Here is a 22617-nt window from a genome sequence, read left to right as displayed (position 1 = left end):
CTGGAAAACTTTTTAAAAAGATGTTTCCTGATTCTAAGAATTATAGTTATGGCAGAATTTAGAGTGCTGCTATAGTAAATGAGATGGCCAATGAACTTCAAAAAATGAAATTGAATGATCACAATGAAATTGAAATACGTCGCATTTTCTAGTGCAATTGATGGGACAAATGACTCTGACTCGAAACTTCATCCATTAGGGGGGATATTTTTTGATTAATCAATTGAAAAGATATGAAGATGTGGTTTAGCATTTATTGTTAAAGATGGTTGTATTGGGGTTAAAATGCAAATGGTGTATTAAACATGTTGAACAGTCTGGACGTTCTCTTTGATTAATGCAAAAAGTGCTACTAAAACATCTTTGCAAAATTAATTTTTTTAATTATGTAATTTGTTTTGCATTAATTCTTATAAGTTTATATAATATTGCATAATATAGATTAAATGTTGTGTTGTAATTAAACTAAATAATGTTTATATGATACTTAAAATATTATACTTTTCCAAGTAATGAAGAATTAATAAATGAATATTATTCTACCATCAAGTAGCGGGTCAAAAATCTTTTTCTTTTCTTGTTTTTAAAAAAAGTTGTGTTTATCCTTTTTTTATGCTCATTATATTATAATGGATTTATGAAATAATAAATAATTGAAATCTACTTTTTTTTATAAATTTATTAGCATGCAGTAGAAATCTTCTGCATTTTTATAAGTAGGGGTTGGCAGCTATGGTATTACTTCAAAAAACATAAATGTTTATGTAGAAGTGGTTTAGAAGAACTAGATAAATAATGCAATTATTGAAAGTGCTCAGGTTTCTCAATTTTTTTTTTTATCTACCTGTTAAACACCTTATATTTGCTACAGTTGAAAGTACGAATAGGAATGAGGTGTTTTTTAAATTTTATTTTTTCAATTTAATTTAGTATTTTTTTCTGTCACCAAGGTAAATAAATTTGTATTGTATATATGCAGTATCTTTATATTAATTATTGTAATTTTTAAATATTGTTAAATTAAAATAGCTCCATCATGTTCAAATGAATTATAAAAAAGTATTTAATTTTTTCTACCGTTAGTACTAAAACATACCTTTATTTTATATATTTATGCAGCCTTTTTTTAAAATAAATAAATTTCTTTTTATCATTCTGTGAATTCTAATGTTTTTTAGTTGAAAAAATTGACTATCTTGCCTTGAATGTCTCACGCTCATTTATATTGAAATTTGTTATTGATTTAAAAAATAAACTATGTTTATTTTAAAACAATTGGTTGATATCGATACTACAAATTGTATACTGCTAAAGAAAAGCAATGAAAGAGATAAACTAACTTGCACTATTAAAAAAAAGACGTTTAGGTTTTACTTTACTTGTTAAGTAAAGTTAAAAATATTCAAGATCTTTAATTATTATTTTTTCATCATGTTCACATATTTTTGAGCAAAATTGAATATTTTTGTTTGCATTCTTTATCAAAATATGAATCAATTATTAAAAAAATTTCTGTGAAATACTTTTTAATGGTAAATTATTTTTAATTTGGACCTTAATGTATTTAGTTTTTTGTTTTAAATGAACAAAAAAAAACCTGTTTTAAACCAAAAAAGCTGGGTTTTTTTTTTTTTTCAACTTTGGTAGGCCAATGTAATAGAATGTATTTTACTTGAAAAATTATTACTTTACGTGAATTAATAAATCAATATATTTATTTACTTTTGTGAAAAAATATTTAATTTTTTTTTTATTTTTAATAATTGATTTAAAAAGGAGATATTTCTTTAGCTTATATTTCTTTAAGTTAGATGCTTCTTTTATCCACCAATAAATGGATAGCAAACAACATTTTTCTCTTTTTATAATCTATTTATATTTAGTTATTTATCGGTAAAACCAATTTTAAAAAATGACCCATTTCCATGCAATGTTTTGTTAATGTGAAAACACCATATTAAGAGGAACACCCTGGTCCCCAAAGTTCGGGATGGGAACCCTATAAAAAATTCTTGATTCAGAAATCTCCAAAATTAAATCATGGATCACTTCAACAAGAAAAGTGTGCATTTGATGTAGACATTAAAGTTGGTCAGATTCTTTGGACTGGGGTCCAGCATTGTACTGATCATAAAGACCCAGTAGAACACAGAAATCAAGCATCACTGGCTGCAGTCAGTAAGTGGGTGGGTGATCACTTTGATCCGCCTGCGTAGGGACCGAGAGTGAGCAATATCGGTCCTCGTTAAACTGTTCTACCGTAAAGTGCTTGACTTCGCGCACATGTCGTCGGGCTACCAAAGCAGGTGAGCCTTCGGATCATCCTCAGGAATGTTTCCCAGACAGTCGCCAATAGTCCATTCTGCAGCTCTGGTGCGATGTAAATGAAGTACCTATCTTTGGACTGAGGGAAGCTTTATTTGAGAAAACCTTTGAAGAAGTTATGTTTTATCAGAGGTTTGGATTCATCTTGCTGATTATCTATAATGAATATTCTGTTGTAAAGCTGGAAAAAAAATTTCTTCATAACTAAGTAAAGAAAATATTTTTTTTTTATTAATTTTCTATAAAAATATCCAAACTTACCTTGTGAGTAAAAAACTGATAAATTCTAAATTAAAATTCAATAAAAGAGTAGATGCTAAAAAATAAATAGTTATGCTTATGTTGACCAAATTTTTCGATTACAATGCTTCACATTAGGATTAGACAAAGCAATATTTCATAATTTTTTTTCTTCCCTTTTTTGTTTGGCATGTTTATATCTACTTATTTATAACTATAAATATTTTATGCTTTTATATTTCTTGTCAGGTTTATTATCTGCAAGATCTTGAGAAAAAATTTGCTCGTCTGTGGACAGAATGCCAAAGATGTCAGGGAAGTCTACATCAAGAAATATTGTGCACTAGGTATGTTACAAAATAAATCAATATTTTAAATTTCCTTTATTTTCAATCAATTTCATTCCCACGACACTATGAAATCTTATTTTGTACATTTGTCTTGTTTTAACTTTTTGCTCTCCAGGCACCTATTTAATGACATTATCACTCTAAAACTTAAAATTCTTATATTTTAATAATTTATAACCACGTTGTTTAACTAGTTTTAGAAATTATATAAAAAATATTGTACAATATTTAAATAAATAATCCAAAGAAACTGGTAAGATATTGCCTGATTAAAAAATATATGAATAGGAAATAACGTTTACAAGTGCTCACAAACAGATGCCCATTTTATGTTGATTGTTATTTCTTATTGACACGAAGCAAATGATGTTTTTAATCAGGTGATTATACAACGTAGTTTAAATTTATTGTTTATGTTAGTTCAAACAGCATTAAGTACTCACAGCGCAAAAGGTTCTAGTAACATTTAAATCTAAAATACATGCATTTGATTATATTATATATTAAATATATATTATATATGAAATATTTCTTACAAAATATGGAAGTAATGTGTGTAATAAACCTAACTAAATTATCCAAAGTAATTGGAACCAGACCTACTTTGAATCATATTAATATTTGGATTTTACATATAACAACACTTTTTAATCTATTTTCAATTATTGAACTCTAAAAATTGTACATTTTTTAAAAAATATAATGCTATAGATTATTTTAAAAATGTAAGCTGCATGAACTATTTGTAACTACTTTTTGAGAAACTATTACCAAAAACAGGGATGTGATTCATCCGCGGATTTCTGCTTTTTTTCAGATTTTTCCCTCTAATTTCCGCAGAAATTTTTTTTTTTGCACAAGTTAAAATATTTTATGAAGATTTTCCGCCGAGCGAAAGTATTGAAGTCCTCATTCCTCCCTGTGAAGTTTCTCTAAAAATCATTTCCTTGGGATAAAACTGGTTTACCTTTATTACAGGGATGAGATTTTACAGCGGATTTTCGCTTTTGTCACTCGAATTTCAGCCTTTTTATCAAAAACTCTGATTCTCTAAAAGCTTCACGTTTTTATTTTATATAAATATCCCTCTTTTTTTGAAAATTCAGTCGTGAAATAAAATAATTATATTTATTTACGATTTTCAAAGATAAACAGAAAATTCAAACTGCGTCCTATCTGCTAACCCTTCTGCATTTTTACTTATTTTAGCTATTTTCTCCGATTTTACGCACAGAAAAAAAGATTTTCCGTTTTTTATCGGTCTGTTCGATAGCTCGTATTTTCGTAATTCTGATGTCGCTGCTTCCTAGTTTCTGGCGTTAAAGCAATGATAAAAAAAAAAGCGGTAGATTTTGCGGTGAAACTATTTATTTGCTCATTCAATTAGTCTTGTAGATTTTTATTGATTATGTCCAAACAAAAGCAATACAACCAAGCCTTTTAGATATCCCTAGTCCATGCTCTTCAAATATCTCTATTCTTATTCACACGATTTTAACGTCAATCATCGATTTTCGTATTTACCTAATTTAAAAGTTGCGTGTTGCGATTCTTATTTACGCTATTTAAATATCGTACATTATGATTCTTATTTACGAGATTTAAAAATCCAGTAACACGTTTTGCATTGATACATTTTTAAAATCGCAATTTTATTATGAAACATAAATTTTCGTATTTGCCTGATTTAAAAGTTGAACGTTTTGATTCTTATTCGGGCGATTTAAATATCGTACAATGTGATTCTGATTTACGAGATTTAAAAATCTAATACTGCGATTTGTATTTAAGCCCTTTTAAAACCCTATGTAACGATTCGTATTCACTCAAGCTTAAAGTCCAATGTCGTGATTAGTTTTTGTTGTTTTTCTAATATCAAACATCGATTTTTGTATTATACATTCTTTAAAAATTAGACATTGGGATTCGTATTCGTGCGCTTTAAAAATTATGCACCGTGATTCGTATTTACGTGATCTAAAAATTACGCATCATAATTTGTATTTTCACATTTTTCATATTCGATATAGAGTTTCATATTCACGTGATTTAAAAGCCTCATATCGGGATTCATATTCTCTCCATTTAAAATCATGCATGTGATTCATACAATTTTAAAATTTATCATCAGGATTTATAATCACATAGATGGTTTACAAGTTTAAAAATTTTACTTTTTTTGTCAAATTTTTGGATATATATATATATATATATATATATATATATATATATATATATATATATATATATATATATATATATATATATATTCATTCTTGGACTAATGTCATCCCTGCAACAAAAAAAAATCAAATTTGAACAAAACAGTCTTTTTTTTAAATATCAGAAGTCCAAATTTAGAACTAGATGTACAATCTGAACTATTCTAAGTATGTTCCAGTATTTAAATAAAACTTGTTATTTAATTTGAAAAAGAAAAAAAAAAGAAACAGTTGTCTTTACGTTATTTTTTATTTTTAACAACAATTTAATAAGTCGTTTGTTTTTTTTAAATTGGTATAAATATGGATATATCATTTCACAATTCACTTTCCCCAGACAGATAGCACTACTTCTTTTTTGACTTCACTGATTGTTGATATTTATATAATTGATTTATATTCATTTACAAGCTTTCTCCCTATTTCATTCGTATTACAATATTAATTCTATCTTGCACAGATAACATAATATGAATAACATAATTGTAATGACATAAAGTTTTCATTTTATAAATACATTATTCATACGTTATAAATACATTATACTCTGGAAGTTAAAGTTAAAAACATTCTAAATCTTTATACATTATGGGAGTTTACGTGAAATGAAATAAATCTGCTGTTTTAAAAGCTAGTATATCGATAACGGGAGGGAAACGAAAAGAAAAAAATATGCAAATGTTCTATGATATTGAGCCGAGGATAAATTCTTTACCTCTTTATCTACTTAATTACTCAGGGTTGCCACTCCACAGGGAGAATTGAGAATAAGAAAAACCAGAAAAATACAGGAAAATTAAAAATCAGCTAAAATATCAGGGAATTATAAAATTTCCCTGACAAACAAAGAATTTTATTTCTTATTTTTCTCTTTTTAAAAATCAATACCTCTCAAAGACCTATCTGTAGGATATTTAAAGATAATAGTTCAGCTATATTATATTATTTCATTTATTATAACATTGTTTTATGTTGAGCTGTTTTCTTATTTTTCCAAGTTTTTCCTGCTACTAAAACTGGCATCTTTATCCTACTTTAGTTCACTAGAGCACAGTGATAGTGTGTTTCCTCTTAATATATTATGTATAATGTGTACAGGGAAAACAGGGATTTTTTTTACAGATATGAGAAGCAACCCTGTACTGTACTCATTTAAAGGTAGTTATTCCATCAATTGATAGACCAAGCGAGAAAAGAAATTGTATTTGAAGAATCAAGGCAATTAATGACTAATTAAACACCTCCATCAAGCAAAAACAATGATATAATTTAATATGCGCAAGTTGTTATGTTAATACAGAAAAGAGAAAAGCATTTTTTTTTTCAAAGTTAGGTTAATTTTGCCCAAAGCAAAACAATAAAGCATTAGTATTGAATTAAATGATATTGAAATGTTTTTTTGTTTTGTTGTTATAGCCGAGATTGTCCTATATTTTATATGCGGATCAAAGCGAGGAAAGATCTGACCGATCAAGAAAAAGTCATTGAGAGATTTGGTCAACCCACACTTGACTGGTAGACTTGTTCCTTCCTTTTTGGCTGTGCTACTTTTTTTTTATTATATATATATATATAAATACAAAAACTTTTTCATGTCATCTCTTGTTTCAAATTTTAAATAAATAGCTTATTTGTCCTAAATTTATAAAACACTTGTCCAATAAAGTCAAAAAATACGATGTTCAGTCTAGTGTTGTTCAGTCTATTGCTGTAAGTTTTAAAAATTTAAATCAGCTGATTAAAATTCAGCTGATTCAATTGTTTCAAGCTGTAACTAATGTATATTTCGTGTAAATTTAAAAAATTTAAGTTCCACTTACTTTGCTTTCTTCTAATTGCAAATGTAAAAATTGTATTTAATTTTTAAACTTAAAAAATTTGTTTTGCATTTATGATGTTTAGTGTTCATTGAAAATATAATATTTGTTCTGAGTGTGTTTTATTTTTCGTTGAATTTGTCAATTCTTAACTGTTTATTATTTTAATTAAGATTTTTTATAAAACTTATGTTAAACCTATATTCCTCGGTGCTCAAAATGTTTTGAACTTCTATTGATATGACGGTTCCTGTATAATAATTGCTTATATTGTGCCTTTAAAAAAGTTAAATTTATATCCCATTAGTTAACTTGATTTGTTAGCACTTGTATATAGTTATAATGCTCATTAATGTGTTAACAAACTGAATTACTTGAACTGAACAACTTAAAGATCTTCAAAGTGCATAATATTCAGTTTTTGTCTGAAAAAATAACTTGCTTTTAGGGTTTTTTTAAAAAAATTAATTCTGTTTAATGAGATTGTATGCTTGAATAAAAAGTATTCAGTTAATTCACTTGAGTTGCTTTTAGTAAAAAAATTTCTACCCTTTTAGGTTTCATATAATTATTTTCTTAATAAAGCTTAAATTTCATTGCATATTTAAAAATGTTTATTTTACTAGCTTATATAAATCATTTGTCTTCAAATTTTTTTAGTGTTAAATTTTTTTTCTTCTTGTAACTTCTTATTAGGGATGATTATTGAAACTAAACTGTGATACTATCTAATAATTGTTACTGATTATCCATGCATCTAAGATTTTGTAAAGCATGTAACATAAATATTAGTCTATTTTGTCTTTTTTTTTTCTCTGTATTATTACATTGGGTCTCTGTTCAAAGTTATTGTTATGATTTTTTACTTTGCTAATGAAACATTTTATCTATTTTTTAAAGAAATTAAGTTCTTTAACAAATGTTTGCTTAAAGATTACTTATTAAAGATCTTTTTGTTTAAAATAGATAATATAATTAACTTTACTGTGATTTATAGTTTACTAATTTTTGTTATAAAAGTTTTATTTTCAAGTAAGAATTTTTATGCTACTATTTTAAATAATGTGAAGATTGAAGAAATAAAGCATATTTTAATTTAGTTTCTTTCTGTTGGTTACTTATTGTTTTCATTTGCCCCATTTTTTTTCCCCAAAAATTATTAGACCAAAATTATTAGTTAAATATTGTTTATTATCTTTCATAGTTACAACTTTAATTCTTTAAAATAATGCACTTAAACAGTATTATCAATAAAGTTCAAATTTTATCTCAGCATTTCAGCTAGACTCATCTTCCCAAAAAGTTATTTTTAATAAATTTTTTCTTATTTGTTTTCAAATCTAGTTGAAACAAATTCACTTTTAAAAAAAAAAATTCCAATATGAAATTTTATTTAAACACCAGCTTATTTTGTTTTGTAATTATTTTTTATGACACCTTATTTTACTTCTGTATAATATATTATGTAATGTGTAACACTGTGTAATATTTTATTACCTACACACTATTTCTCAAAGTTGACTATAGAGGCAACTCCGCATGCGTTAAACAAAATTGTTTTTGTCCATCTTACTAAATGTTTAAAAGAAAAGATGCTTATTAGAATTTTCAATCACAATTTAAATTAAATTTTTTGATTATTTGTTATTCGGTTTAGTGTTGTAAAAATTTTACTTAATTTTGTAAATGTTTTTCAGTTTTGGAGGGTTTTTTTTTCTTCAAAATTATATCAGCTAAATTAATATGTTAACACTTGTTGATAAAGTTCAAAATATATCATGTCCAGTTTCAGTCTTGAAAAATATCATAATTTACAATTTCATTTAATTGTATGCTTAACTTAAAATTATTCAATCAATTGTATGCTTGAATTAAAATTATTCAAGTAATCTACTTGAGTTTTATTTAGCAAAATGTTTTGATCCTCTTTTGGAGTTTTTATAAGTATTTTTTACATAAAACTTTACTTTTATTAGGTATTGTTTTTTTAATCATTTGAATTTAAATCATTTGTCTCACTTTCTTTTTATTAAATAGTTTTTTCTTTATTTCTATAACCCTTTATAAAATATATTTATTGAAAATAAACTGTGATACTATAGCATTGTCCATGCATTTAGAGTTTATGTAAAATGTATATAAGGGAAAAAACCAGAATGTAAGACTATTTTTTAATGAAGTTCACTTTTTGACATTATTACATTGGCACACTTTTCAATGTTGTTGTCATTATCATTTTTTAATTTACTAATATTAAAACATTTCATCTATTTTTAAAGAAATTAATCAAGAATTTTTTACTGAAATCTAATTATATAATAGATCTTTTAGTTTCAAAAAGTATTTTATTTTTTGGGCAATTATGATTCACTAATTTCTGTTGTGAAATATTTATTTTCGTACATAAGTTTATATGTTGCTATTTTGAATAATACAAGAATGGATAAATAAATCCTATTTTTGTGTCATTATTTTCTGTTTGTTATTTATTTATTTTTTTCTCTTATAAATGAAATTTGTAGTTGGTAATGTTGCTAAATTTAACAACTAATTGTTTGACTCTTACTTAATATTTTACGTTTTTTTTTATTACTAGCCTTGTGAGGCAACTAACTATTTGTTCTTTGCGAACTCACCGCTTTGCTGATCCATGAGCTTTATTACTCCTCATTGATTCTGCTGCATTCAGCAGCCTTTCTTTTAATCAATGGTGTTTGTATTTTAGAAACAAATTATAGAGACAGGATAAAAAGCCCACTATACTACCAGTTAGTGGCTAAATATTTTGCTAAAAGTAAAATTCGGAAATACTTTGGAATACCGGCTGATGAAAAGGGAAAAATTATTGATGAAAATTTTAGTATGTGTAGATCTCACGTCATTAAATAGTATTCTTTTTTTTTAAAAATATATGTAATATTTTTTTTCTATTTTATTCAGATCATTAATAAAAATTAACTAGGAGAAATTATCATTTAATGCTAATAATTTATCAATGTATATGGAACTGTTTTTTCCTTCTTAGTTAATATATGGTTAAATTTTTATAAATACCCAGCCATTTACTAAGTTATGATTAATAAATGTGTTTTAGGGAAAAAAAAATTCATTTTTATCTTCCTTTGGGTAATGAAAACATTGTCAAATATAAGAGAAATATATATATATATATTATTTTAATTGCATTGTGAATTTTCTATATTTTCTGACGATATATCGCAATATTAATTCACAAACAACCAGCGCTAGTTCTCTCTCTTCTTTGACCCCATGTGCATAAGCATAGCATTGGGAGGAGGGGGACATAGGCCTCCTCAATAATTTTCAGAATTCTTTTTAAAAACTATTACTTTAAAAGAAAACACTGAAAAGCTATTTATAATTTAATGAAAAGTTAATAACTTTAGTTAGTTTCGTAATTTAACGAAATAATTTTGTATTTATTTCTTTTTGGCTTTGTTATCTTAAATACCATTTAATGATTTTTTTTAAAAATTATTTCTATTATTAGTTAATGATTTTGATGTTGAAATCGATGAGCATTAATGTAGTTTATAATTACAATTGTTTTCTATTAACATTGTGAATTAATTTTAAGAGATCTTGTTTATCTTTTGTAACTGTCGAAAGATTTTAGTATCGCGTAAAGTTATTTTTGTTTTATAGCATTCAACAAGCTTGTTTGGAACTTAAGTCAGTTTGTTTGGAAAATTTTTATACGGATTTGTTTTAAATATAAATTTTTTGGCAAAATGTTATATAATACTTATGTTTATAATTCGTATAATTTTTTACCAATAAGTTCTATTTTATACTAAATACCCCTTTTTACATTACTGATTAATTTTAAATGTAATGTGTCAATTTTCGGCAGATTTCAATAGAATGTGCTCTATACAATTTTATTTAATCTTCTCTTAGTTTTTAAAAACCTACTGACGGACTTGAAATAACGGGTTGAACTAAATGCATAAAAATATTAAAAAGTGGCACATTATTGCAAATGGTTAAAAATTTTATTCTTTTAAATTTTAAGGCAATGTCATATCTAGTAATTACACTGTTAAATAATAAATAAAGTACTTTATGATGGATCTTATTTTCTGATTATCTACCGTTTAATAGTTCAAAGCAACGAATTAAATCTTTAAAAAAATTTACGCACTTTGGGAACAGTGGGAAAGCGATTGTGTTACTAATTGCAAGCCTAGACTATTAATGCTACTCTTTTATTAAAATATATATATATATATATATTGTGACAAAGTTGCATCAGATTTTGTATTATTTTTCAATCGCAACTTGTTTAGAAATTAAAATGAAATATAAATCCCATAAAAATAATTTCTTAACATTTACTTAAGTAAATATTATATATTAGAGAAATATAGGAATGAAAAGTTTTAAAAAATCAATACAACAAAAAAAAAATTTACGATTTATAATTTTAAAGTACACTTAGAAAATCGAACTTTTATTTTTCCATTCCTGGAAATACAATTGAAGAGTACCCAAATAATAAATAAATAACAGGTGGATAATAATAACGGACCATCCTAAGTAAATTTTTTATTAATGATCAGATCTCCACGCGTTTGAGACGTGACCGCAAATATTCTAATTAGTGCAGACAAGTTATGAAATCAGACACAAAAACGCATACCTTTTTTTTTTCTCTCGATGGATTCGAATTTCTGGCCCCAATAGTTTTTTTTATAACCGTCGTTAAACAGCCGACCCAATTTTGGGTTTACGACTACTAATGTTCAACTCCGTAGCCTTGCAATTTTGAACTCAATCGAGAAGACAAGGAGACTCCTAGATAAGAACCCCTTAGAAGTATTGATTCGTTATGGGAACGTGGAAGATATTGTCACTCGACAGATTTAACGTGCATCAGTCACCATTTACTACACGGGGAGTCTTCAGCCGGCGAGGATCGAACCCACGACCTCTTGGATATGGGCCCAGCGCCCTACCGATCAGGCTATCCCGGCTTTCAATTATACTTATTTTATTTTATTTTATAACCGTCGTTGAACAGCCGACCCAATTTTTGGGTTTACGACTACTAATGCTCAACGCCGTAGCCTTGTAATTTTGAACCAATCCAGCAGACAAGGAAACTCCTGGATCGGTACCCCCAGAGGTATTGATTTGTTATGGGAACATGGAGGACTTTGAGACTCGACAGATTTAACGTGCATCAGTCACCATTTACTACACGGGGAGTCTTCAGCCGGCGGGGACCGAACACACGAACTCTTGGCCATGGGCCCGGCACCCCACTGACCAGGCTATCCCGGCCTAGTTGCGACAATTTAATTTTACATAGATTAACTAGCAGCGTTACATTACAGACTCAAAGGATGGACATCGACAATAACAGTACAATATAAAATAGCTAGACACGTCACAGGTATTTTTTTCTTCTTTTTTTTAAAAATTATTTATTTAAAATTTTTTTAAATTTTTTTTTATTTATTTATTTACTCGACAGATTTAACGTGCATCAGTCACCATTTACTACACGGGGAGTCTTCGACCGGCGGGGTCCGAACACACGAACTCTTGGCCATGGGCCCGGGACCCCACTGACCAGGCTATCCCGGCCTAGTTGCGACAATTTAATTTTACATAGATTAACTAGCAGCGTTACATTACAGACTCAAAGGATGGACATCGACAATAACAGTACAATATAAAATAGCTAGACACGTCACAGGTATTTTTTTCTTCTTTTTTTTAAAAATTATTTATTTAAAATTTTTTTAAATTTTTTTTTATTTATTTATTTACTCGACAGATTTAACGTGCATCAGTCACCATTTACTACACGGGGAGTCTTCGACCGGCGGGGTCCGAACACACGAACTCTTGGCCATGGGCCCGGGACCCCACTGACCAGGCTATCCCGGCCTAGTTGCGACAATTTAATTTTACATAGATTAACTAGCAGCGTTACATTACAGACTCAAAGGATGGACATCGACAATAACAGTACAATATAAAATAGCTAGTCACGTCACAGGTATTTTTTTTCTTCTTTTTTTTTTTTAAAATTATTTATTTAAAATTTTTTTAAAATTTTTTTTTATTTATTTATTTTTTAATTTTTTTTTTTATTTATTTATTTTTTAATTTTTTTTTTTGAGCCGTAGTGGCTTATAAAGATCTTACCTGCCAATAAGGTAACCCGAGTTCGAATCCCAGAGATGGCTGGTTGATGCGAAGGATGTAAAAAGTACCCCATTAATCGTGGGTCACTTGCTGTCAGGTTAAGAGTGGGAGGTTTTCCTCTCTCTGTAACGCAAATTCATCAAAAAGTCCTCCGCGAGTTGAGCATTGGAAATCATAAACTCAAAAATTGGGTCGTCGGTTTTAAAATAAAATATCCTTATCTTGCTTTTGCTTTTACAGTAAAAATAATATTTTAGAATTGAAATACATTTACAAAAAAATGCAACTTTCCATAAAGCTAAAATTTCGTTTTAATTTACAAAAATTTGAGTAGAAGTCTTAAAAATTTTTTAGTTTTCCTTCGTTAGTCAAAACTCTTGACCTCTTAAAAATAAAAATCTGACTTTTCCTTAATCCGTTTTATCTTAAATTACAATTAGAAATTTTTTCCTAGTTTAATAGTACGCCAAATTGTTTTGTTACACTTTTTGCATTCAAAAATATTGAAAATCAGGAGATTTTAGCTTGTTGTGCAAGCATTGCTTATACCTCTCCTCCTCCTAGTAAGTAACAATAAGTAAATCACAAAATCTTTTAGACGCTTCCGTAATACAATAAAAAGATAGTCTAGTAAAATTCTTAAAAATTAAGATATTTTTACATAGAAAGCTTTGTTATCCTCTATGATACCTAAAACCTCCCGTTTCTTCTTTTTGTAAGGGAGATGGGAGTGATATAAGGAAGAGAATTGAATTTCTTCTAGAAAGGCAACTGAGGCATTGTTTTCGATTTATTTTTCCACTAAAAAGGATGAAATCAATCTTAAAAAGATCTCACAAATAGTTTAGAAGTTATCAGGGCTTCATATAGAAAAGTACAAAATTGTACCTTTTTACACAACAGACAATACTATCTAAACAAGTGAAGCAATGTTTCCTATGTACTTTTTTCACAATGAACCAATTGACACTATACACGAGTCAATAGCATGAATAGTTAAAAATTTAAAAGGGTTGTGTAAAAAAATAGGGCACGTACCTACATTCACTTTTTCACGAGTCGTAAATTTTAGGACGTAATATTTTTTTAACTCTGAATTGAGATGAAACAGCAATGGTCGAAATAAATTGTTAAGAAATAAGAGTTTTAGCAACAAAAAGTACCATCTTCTCTTTGAGCTTACTCATTATCTCACGTCCCCCTCATAAACAAGAAAAGTATTGTTTCCTGTGTATTTTTTTTTCCTTTGGCTCTATCAAATGAAGGCTAACAAATCAAAAGTACTGATTTTTCAAAAGTCGCAATGGTTTTTTTTTTCTTATAGAAAACTCCTTTAACTAATTGTATTAATTATAAACTAGCGGCCTAAGGCGGCCAGCTGTCCGCCACGCTAAAGGTTTTCACAAATAAAGTTTTTTAAAACATAGCAGATAATCTGAAGATTAGTGGACAATTAAAGTGTTCCTGTCCTGCAATTTTGTCTTCATATCCAGTTCTGCTGCTGATGTGTTATAGCTCTTGAGGATGTTTGAAGATGTAACTTTGCTATGGTAACCTAACCTATAATATAACTATCAGGTGGAGACTTGTTTTTTTTTTTTTTTTGTTAAAAAATGGCCTCAGAAATTGTAAAAGCATACAAAAGTTGCTTTCGAAATCATCATTGGCCAATAGCTGAAAATTAATACGCAGTTAATAACATATTTAAGAAACAGCAATAAAATAAAACTTGTGTCAGTCAGCTTACAGATAGTATATAATTCTTCCTATTCTTGTAAAACTTCTTTATAAACAATATTTTTAGTTTTTCCATTTGGTGCCAATAAATATAAGTTTTTTTCATCACCAACTCTTAAGCAGTCAACATAAAGCTGTCCATGTGAAAAGCAAGGCTTCTGCAAGTCAAGACCAACTACTTTTAAAGATTGTCCCTGAGATTTATTTATACTCATCGCAAAATTAAGTCGAACAGGAAACTGAAATCGTTTAAACTGAAACGGAATGTCTGATGATGGGGATGCGAGGAATAAGCACACTATTTCCTGTTGAATGTCCTGTTATAATCATAGCTTCAATAACATTAGGCATCAATTTTTTCACAATCAATCTTGTTCCAGTACACAATGCAGGTGGATCCAAATTTCTTAAAAGCATAATTGGTGCTCCAATTTTCAATTCTAATTTATGTGCAGGCACTCCAGGTGGTTCCAATGAGTTCAAAAATTTTGTCGGATAGTTGACAACTTGATCTATTTCCATGACAGCGTCGATAGACTTGTAAATTTCCAGAGCACCAGGTAATTTCTTTAAAAGTTTGTTATTTATCACGGCTCTAGAATGGAACTAACCCGCATTTACGTTACATGGAGAAGAAAAACCACGAAGACTTTTCACGGTAAGCTTGACGGCTAGGGGACCATGATTCGTCTGCCACTGAGGATATTTTGCGTCAGCATTGCGGTCGGTGCAAGCCGAATGCGGAATTCGTATGGACCAGCCGTTGTTGGTATTCGAAACGGGTTCACCTCATCGGAAGGTGAACGCTCTATCCCATGAGCCATCACAGCTCTGATGATCTATTTATAACAATATTAGTTTACATTATATTGTCGTGTAGGAAGAATCGGAATCAGTCTAGCTATAGATGTAGGAGTAGATACACTATCCGGCCAAAAGTATCCGATCACCCATGTGGTGTGAACTTAGAGTGTTCTGAGGCACACATTAATATGATGTTGTTCCTCCTTATGACAGTCAGGGAAAACTCTCCCCCAATTTTTAATAGGCGGTCATAGGAATTGACTTCCATCACAGCAGAAGTGAGTGCTTGCAGTGATTAGGGTCGATTTGGCTGGCTACGTCATCTGAGCTTTAATTCGTCCCAAAGTGCTGTTCTGTGGCATTTAGATCGCGTCTCTGAGAAGGCAAGTCCAATTTCTGAATACCCATTATGTCAAACCACGTCTGTGCAAGCTTTCTTCGATGTGTGAAAGGAGCAGAGTTTCCTTTACTGGAAGAGAAATGAGCCTTCCCCGATATATTGCCATAGTGTTGGAAGTGCAGTATTGACCAGAATGTCCACATACATCTCAAGAGTTCATGTTTCCAACCACAGGAACTAAGCCAAACCACGAGAAACACCCCCACACCATTATGCTTCCACCATCATAGCAACCGGGTGTTCTGATACTTTTTCCCGGATAATGTATAAGTATGGATGCAGGAAATTATGAAAAAAATGTTCTAGAAACTTCTCGAAGGTACAGAAATAATAAATGAAAGCCTGTAAAGAAATAATAGATAAGATGAATTTTGGGGGGCTTTTTCTTTGGAAGTTTTTTCTCCTTTTTTTTTCTCCGTATGAGTCACTGTTACAAACTCGCTAAAAACATTAATAAACAACAACATATTATATGCTTAAACTGTATTATTTCATATGACGGCGGATCTCCCCATCGCAGAACAAATTCAAGTTGAAAATTAAATATTGAAATAAACGCAAAAAAAGAAGAAAAAATTATAGTAACCCTTGCCAGTTCTGAACCACGCTAAAAAAAACACCGAAAAAAGCATCAGAAGAAAAAGCACCACATTAACTATTATATAAATATAATGGACGATTCGATTCGGGATATTCGGTCTGAATTTAACGTCATCAAATTATTATTCAATCACAATTAGATACTTTGCAAAACATTATTTAAGATTCAAAGTTTTATCTGAAGTTGACTAAAGAACTTATAATACTTAAATAAAGATAGAAAAGTTCTTTTCTGTAAATTTTTATTTAATCCTTATATATTAATTATTTCTTAAGAAATGTCTAATTATGTTCGAATAATTATTTAATTACATTAAATTCAGATTCAAATTGAATCTGATCATTGAATCATTCAATGACCTGAATGGGTCGTCACATTTTTATATCAGCTAATGAGGTGCTTTTTTCTGGTACTTTGTTTCCGGACATTTTTTGTGGTGCTTACTTATACTTATCTTGTGCTTATCATGTACAGTAATACTTATCAGTAAAGCCGTTTCCAAAAGGTAGACCATAAAATTCCGTGAAAAAAGTTAATAAGGTTTTAAAAGCTAGAATTTTTTTTACCCGTCTTTTCATGTCCGTTCTTTACGTCGAGATTGCTCAGGGGATAGAGAGTTCGCCTTCCAGTGAGCTGAATCGGATTTGAATCCTAGTGATTGCTGGTCGATACCAATTCCGCTTCCGTCTTGCAACAACAACAGCGCTGATATAAAATATCCTCAGTTGTAGACGGATCATAGGTCAGAGTCTCCTTGCCGTCAGACTAACCATGGGAAGTTTTCGAGGATTTCCTCTCTATGCAATGAAAATGTAAGTTAGTTTCATCAAGAAGTCCTCCACGAAAGAAAATTTCTCCGAAAAAAAAATGATCCAGGAGTTCGCCTGTCTTTTGGATTGGGTTCAAAATTACAAGGTGACGGATTTGAACATTAGTAATCGTAAACCCAAAAAATTGGATAGACTGTTCAATGACGGTTATAAAATATATATTCAATCAAATAATTCATAATTAAGTACATAAATAAAAGAAGCAACTGGCCATTTTCAGGCATACATAACTTGACTACAGGAGCAAAGCAAAATACATAAGGAAATTCTGGAAATCTATCTCACCCTATTTCCTGTCCACAGAGAATAGGGGTGCCACTAGTAATTGCTGTTTCCCCCTGTCTGCAAGCTGACATTCTCACATTCTTCTCCTCTAACAAGAATTTCTACTTTCTAGGAGAAAGAGGTGTCATGATTGTCTTCCTTCAAATGTTTCGGTCAAGATCAGTCGTGGTTCTTTCACAATGTTTGGAAATAGCGGTTTATTTCATAAAGAACATAATTTATCGTATGGGACTGAGACGCACGTAAGCAAGAACAGTACGATGACAGGCTTTAAGAAACAATCAAACGGATAAATTTCGTATAATTTTTATTTATTTACTTATTTTATTTTATATATTTTTTAAACATCTTATTTAATAATATAAATTGAATAAAATGTTCTATATATATAAAGAATTATTTTTCTTTGTTAAAGAGAGAATAATGGCTGATAAAGGGACGAAAGTCATATCAGGAGGCACGCAAACATCTCACCCCGTAACTCCCTACAATATTAACCTATAAACTTCAAACTCGGCTTGAGCTTAGAATTTAATGTAACGAATAATTGTACCGAAGGAATTTTTTTATAGACTAATTAGTGGGACTACAATGACCCAAAATATGTTTTGTTGACTAACCGGGAGGAGGTGTTTTAATCTGAATATTCGTGAGGCAGACATGTGAAGCGTGGCGAAGTTGGTAGCGCTTTGGGCAAGTAAGATTTGTCGTCCCGGGGACCCAGGGTTCGACCATATCAATAAGTAGTTCAAACTAGAAAAAATATTAAAACGTATGTTTTTTATACTTACGATTAGGTCGGGGATATTTTTCCCTTTTCTTTCTCCAATGATTCAAGAGAGCAAAACGATATAAATCGCTTTTATCCATAATTCTCACTTTTTAATTTCACAAAAGACTACCAGCATTTGAGAAATCTCAAACAAGAATGAGTAAAAGCAATTTTTTAATCGAAGTAACAGATGCATCTTTTGCAACAATGTTTTTCAAATGAACCATTGTTTAAATAATATCTTGCATTAAAATTTTTATATAACTCTCTATTACTTTATTGTTGTAAAAGTTTCACTGTTAAGTATTGTTGAAAGTATTTTTAAAAGTTGGTTATTCTAAATCTAATGCAAGAAAAAATAACATTAATAAGGATCGATTTAAGAATGAAGTTTAAAAAAACTGATTTCTTCCATACATTTTTATTTATTCAAGGGATATAATTGACAAAGGAAAATTATTTTAACTTTACTTTAAGTGCAACGCAGGGCTCGAAAAAGACTCAGAAATTTTACCCGTCCCGAGGACGGCTTGTCCAACAGTGTACCCGTCCTCCTTTGAAACTAACCCGTAGCTTCTAAATAAATAAAAATATTATTTTCTCTTATTTATTGCAAACATTTATATAAATTGCACAATGATTTAGTAGTTACTAGGATTACATTATACAGTAATAAAAGAAATACTAGGTTACTAATAGTAAAACCTAGAATTTCTTTTATGAAATAATTTCTTTCTTTTATGAAATAATTTAAATGACAAAGGTCAAGTTATCTGGAATGTCAATTTATCCGAGGGTATTGCGTTTTTTAAATGAATCTAATATGACCTTTGCCAGTTCCACAAGCAAGCCAATGATTTACAGAGGTTTCTGCATAGAAATCTGAAAGGGGTTTTCCATTTAGGTAGATGTTCATAATTACGTTTAACGCTTCTTGTTTAAGACTGTACGTAATGTGCTTTTATATAAGTTCATAGCTGAAAAGCCCCTTTCAACCACTGCAGTACTCCCAGACGGAGAAAATATTAATTCCACCATGCGCAGTATGTTGCTGTATTTCTAGATTAGAGGGTCATTTTAGAAGTGAGGTGCTAGACTCTTGTAAGATAACAAAAATTGAAACTGTATCACGAACATTAACGGGAAAATGGCCGTCCGCGCGGACCTCGGATTCGAGAAATTCGTTTTCCGCGGGGAATTTTTGACGGGCAGTTTTTCAAGCCCTGGTGCAAAGTATAAAAACAGGTCGGAGATTATTTAACAAAAAAAAAGTCTTTTTATAGGAAATTGATTCTCTAAATTTGAGCCTTCTCAAGGTACTTCCAAGGAAATCTATTTTTCATCATGTGTTCATGGTTTTTGATATGTCAACAAACTTCCATGATGGAAAATGCCACTTTGATACTATGATGGTTAACTATCAAGAGAAGTTTGATTCTCATGGTCCAACAATCCGTGATGGTCCATAATGGTTCCAACTATACATTTTCATGATGGTTTAGTGGGAATTCTTGTTGGTTCCAGGAATATACCATCAAAACAATTTTTTTGTTGAACCATCGAAAATCAGTCCTACTTTGGGGTGATGTTTACTTATGTTGGTTACCATCAAAAAATAAATTGGTTCATAATAGAATAATTGATGGTTACCATCAAGATTATGTTGGTCCATCAACGGAAAACCATCAAAAATTTTGACTTGGGTCATCATCACTTATACAAGTGGTTATAATAGACTCTCTTTCACAAGGCACACAAAGAAGGATAGCGCATTTATATTCATTTGGTATACACCTAAGAATAATTGCTCGTTCTAAAGATGTAAAAAACAATCACCGATTTTCGGGTTTACTTGGCATTTTAATGGTTAATGTTCTAATACTCTTAATCAAAGAATCTAGGGAATTATTAGATTCAAGTATAGTTCATTCAACAAGTTGGCATTTGGCTCCGCCTTCATCACGTGGTATCCGACGATATTTCGCTATTTTTGGGAGTTGGATGTGAACAATCCTGAACAAGGTTGCTATTTGGCAATCATATGACAAAAATATTTATTTCGCAAACTTTATGTGCATTTTTTTTAACATTAAATATTTTATAAATTTGATGATATTTCTCTCTTTTGAGTGAATAGTTTGTCCTTTTTTGAGACATTTTGCTGCAATATATTTAATTAGCTATAGTAACGAAAGGTATAATAGATGATAAAACGAAGTAAGTGACTGAAAAAGAATTCACTGTTTGCGTTTGGTGCGCATTAAAGGTTGTCTCATTTTCAAGAGCGGAAATGTTTCTTATTTTACTCCCGCGCTGAAAAGAACTCTGCGTCCGAGGAGGTGGAGCCAAGTGGCAACTCCTGGTGAACGAACTATAGCTCTATATTATTCTCTTTTGTCTCATACGTGCAATTTTTAGTTGTTTTTGTTCTCTCGAGCTTTTATGGCTCTGCACGAATTACGTTCAATTCTCGTTTCTCAACTTTCAATGATCTCCCTATTTAATCGATTCTGTATCTTTTTCTTTTTTCTTTAAAAAAAATTACAAATAATATTTATGCGAACTATTTCATTGTGGCAGAATATTGAACTATATACAATGCTTAATGGTTAGATTTGTAGCGAGTTTAGATATACTATAGGGGAGAGTGGGGTCAATTGTAACAGGGTACGATTGTAACAGAGCAAAAATTTCGAGTGTCGGGTTCTAGATTTGGTTCCTAGGTGGCACACAAGGTGTATTAAATAAATCTACATGTACACCCCTGCTGGCAACCATTTTTACGTACTTTTGAAAGAGTTACACCACAAAAAATATTTTCACGCTACGCAAGTACTTCTTTTGGTATTAGAATATTATATTGTAACAAAGTAATTTTGTTTAAACAAATAGAAATTATTAACCGAATATGTAAGTGGACACCTTAATTAACATTTCCAAAAAAAAGAAGATTAGTTTTGTTAATTAACAAGCATTGTTTTTAACAAATGAAGCTGAAATGGCGTCTTGTGGACGATTGTAACAATAAGTAAAGGGACGATTGTAACAGCTGAAAATAAAATTAATAATTTCAATTGCAATTGTTTAACCCCTTAGGTCCCATTTCTTATGTTTACAAACCATTACTTAACTCTTTAAGAACCACCAATAGTTTCCTATATCATTTATATTATGTTGCATGTACATTATTTTATTTCTCACCTTTCACAGCATACATTAAAATTTTTAACCCCTTAAAGTTAAAAGTTTAACCCTTTAAGTCTCTGCTCATTATTATTTTTACTCCTAAGATATCACTACTGTTTTGATCAATAAAAAAATATATCACAACTATGATAATATAGATAATTAACTATGTTTTAGTTGAATTTATGAACTGTTACAATTGACCCCGTAAGGGGGGACAATTGTAACAAATGCACGACTGTCAAAAATTGTTAATAACTAATATAATAACATTTAAAATAAGGTATTTATTTTTTTTCTAGTAGAGGATAGTTTACTTTACTCGTCTGTCAATTAATACTAATAATATATTGGATTTTTTGTTAGTTAAAAATAGTTAATAAAAAAATTTTACAATTGACCCCACTCTCCCCTACAGTTATTGAGATGATTTATTTTTTATTTTGCTCAAAGTAATTTTTAAATTTAACTGCTTACAAAGAAGAAAACGTTTGAAATACTATCAAACCCTGTTATAGTGAAAGGACTGAAATTTCGTTTCACTGTAGCCGACAGTTCACTATATCCCTACTGCTAACAATTTTAATTAAATTTTCCGAACTGCTCCCTTTTATTACGCATTATTTAAGTAAATGACCAATAGAAAGAAATACAAAAATGAATTAAAAAACATGATTAGTAACAAAAATGATTAGTAGCAAAAAAGGTATTAGCTTTTATTTTTTATTATTCCTCGTCTTGCGTACAAAAAATTTAGGGATGGGAAACTGAGATAGAAGAAAAAATGCTTAGAGCTACATTCCACTCAATAGAGGGTTTTAAAAATCGATATATGTATTTTATTAATCGATATATGTATTATTACAAA

At 29.5% G+C, this 22617-nt stretch overlaps 1 protein-coding gene across 7 annotated transcripts in view; it reads left to right on the top strand.

The window, feature by feature from the left end:
- LOC122272510 (DNA polymerase delta catalytic subunit) overlaps positions 1-8053 on the top strand; it is a 68957-nt gene extending 60904 nt beyond the window's left edge. For all 7 annotated transcript variants that reach the window (XR_015429914.1, XM_087153791.1, XM_087153787.1 and 4 more), the window contains 2 exons: positions 2815-2912; positions 6554-8053. Coding sequence is in view for 6 of the 7 variants with exons in the window: in XM_087153791.1 (XP_087009917.1) it covers positions 2815-2912; positions 6554-6656 (201 nt within the window). In the remaining variant the exon portion in view is untranslated. The remainder of the gene's footprint in view (positions 1-2814; positions 2913-6553) is intronic.
- The last annotated feature ends 14564 nt before the right edge of the window (positions 8054-22617 follow it).

Source organism: Parasteatoda tepidariorum, chromosome 10 (assembly GCF_982258835.1).
Source record: "Parasteatoda tepidariorum strain Cologne lab strain chromosome 10, Ptep-v5.0, whole genome shotgun sequence".
In the NCBI taxonomy this organism is placed as follows: Eukaryota; Metazoa; Arthropoda; class Arachnida; order Araneae; family Theridiidae; genus Parasteatoda; species Parasteatoda tepidariorum.
Note: the sequence above shows the minus strand (reverse complement) of the source record. Positions and strands in the feature narration are given on the sequence as shown.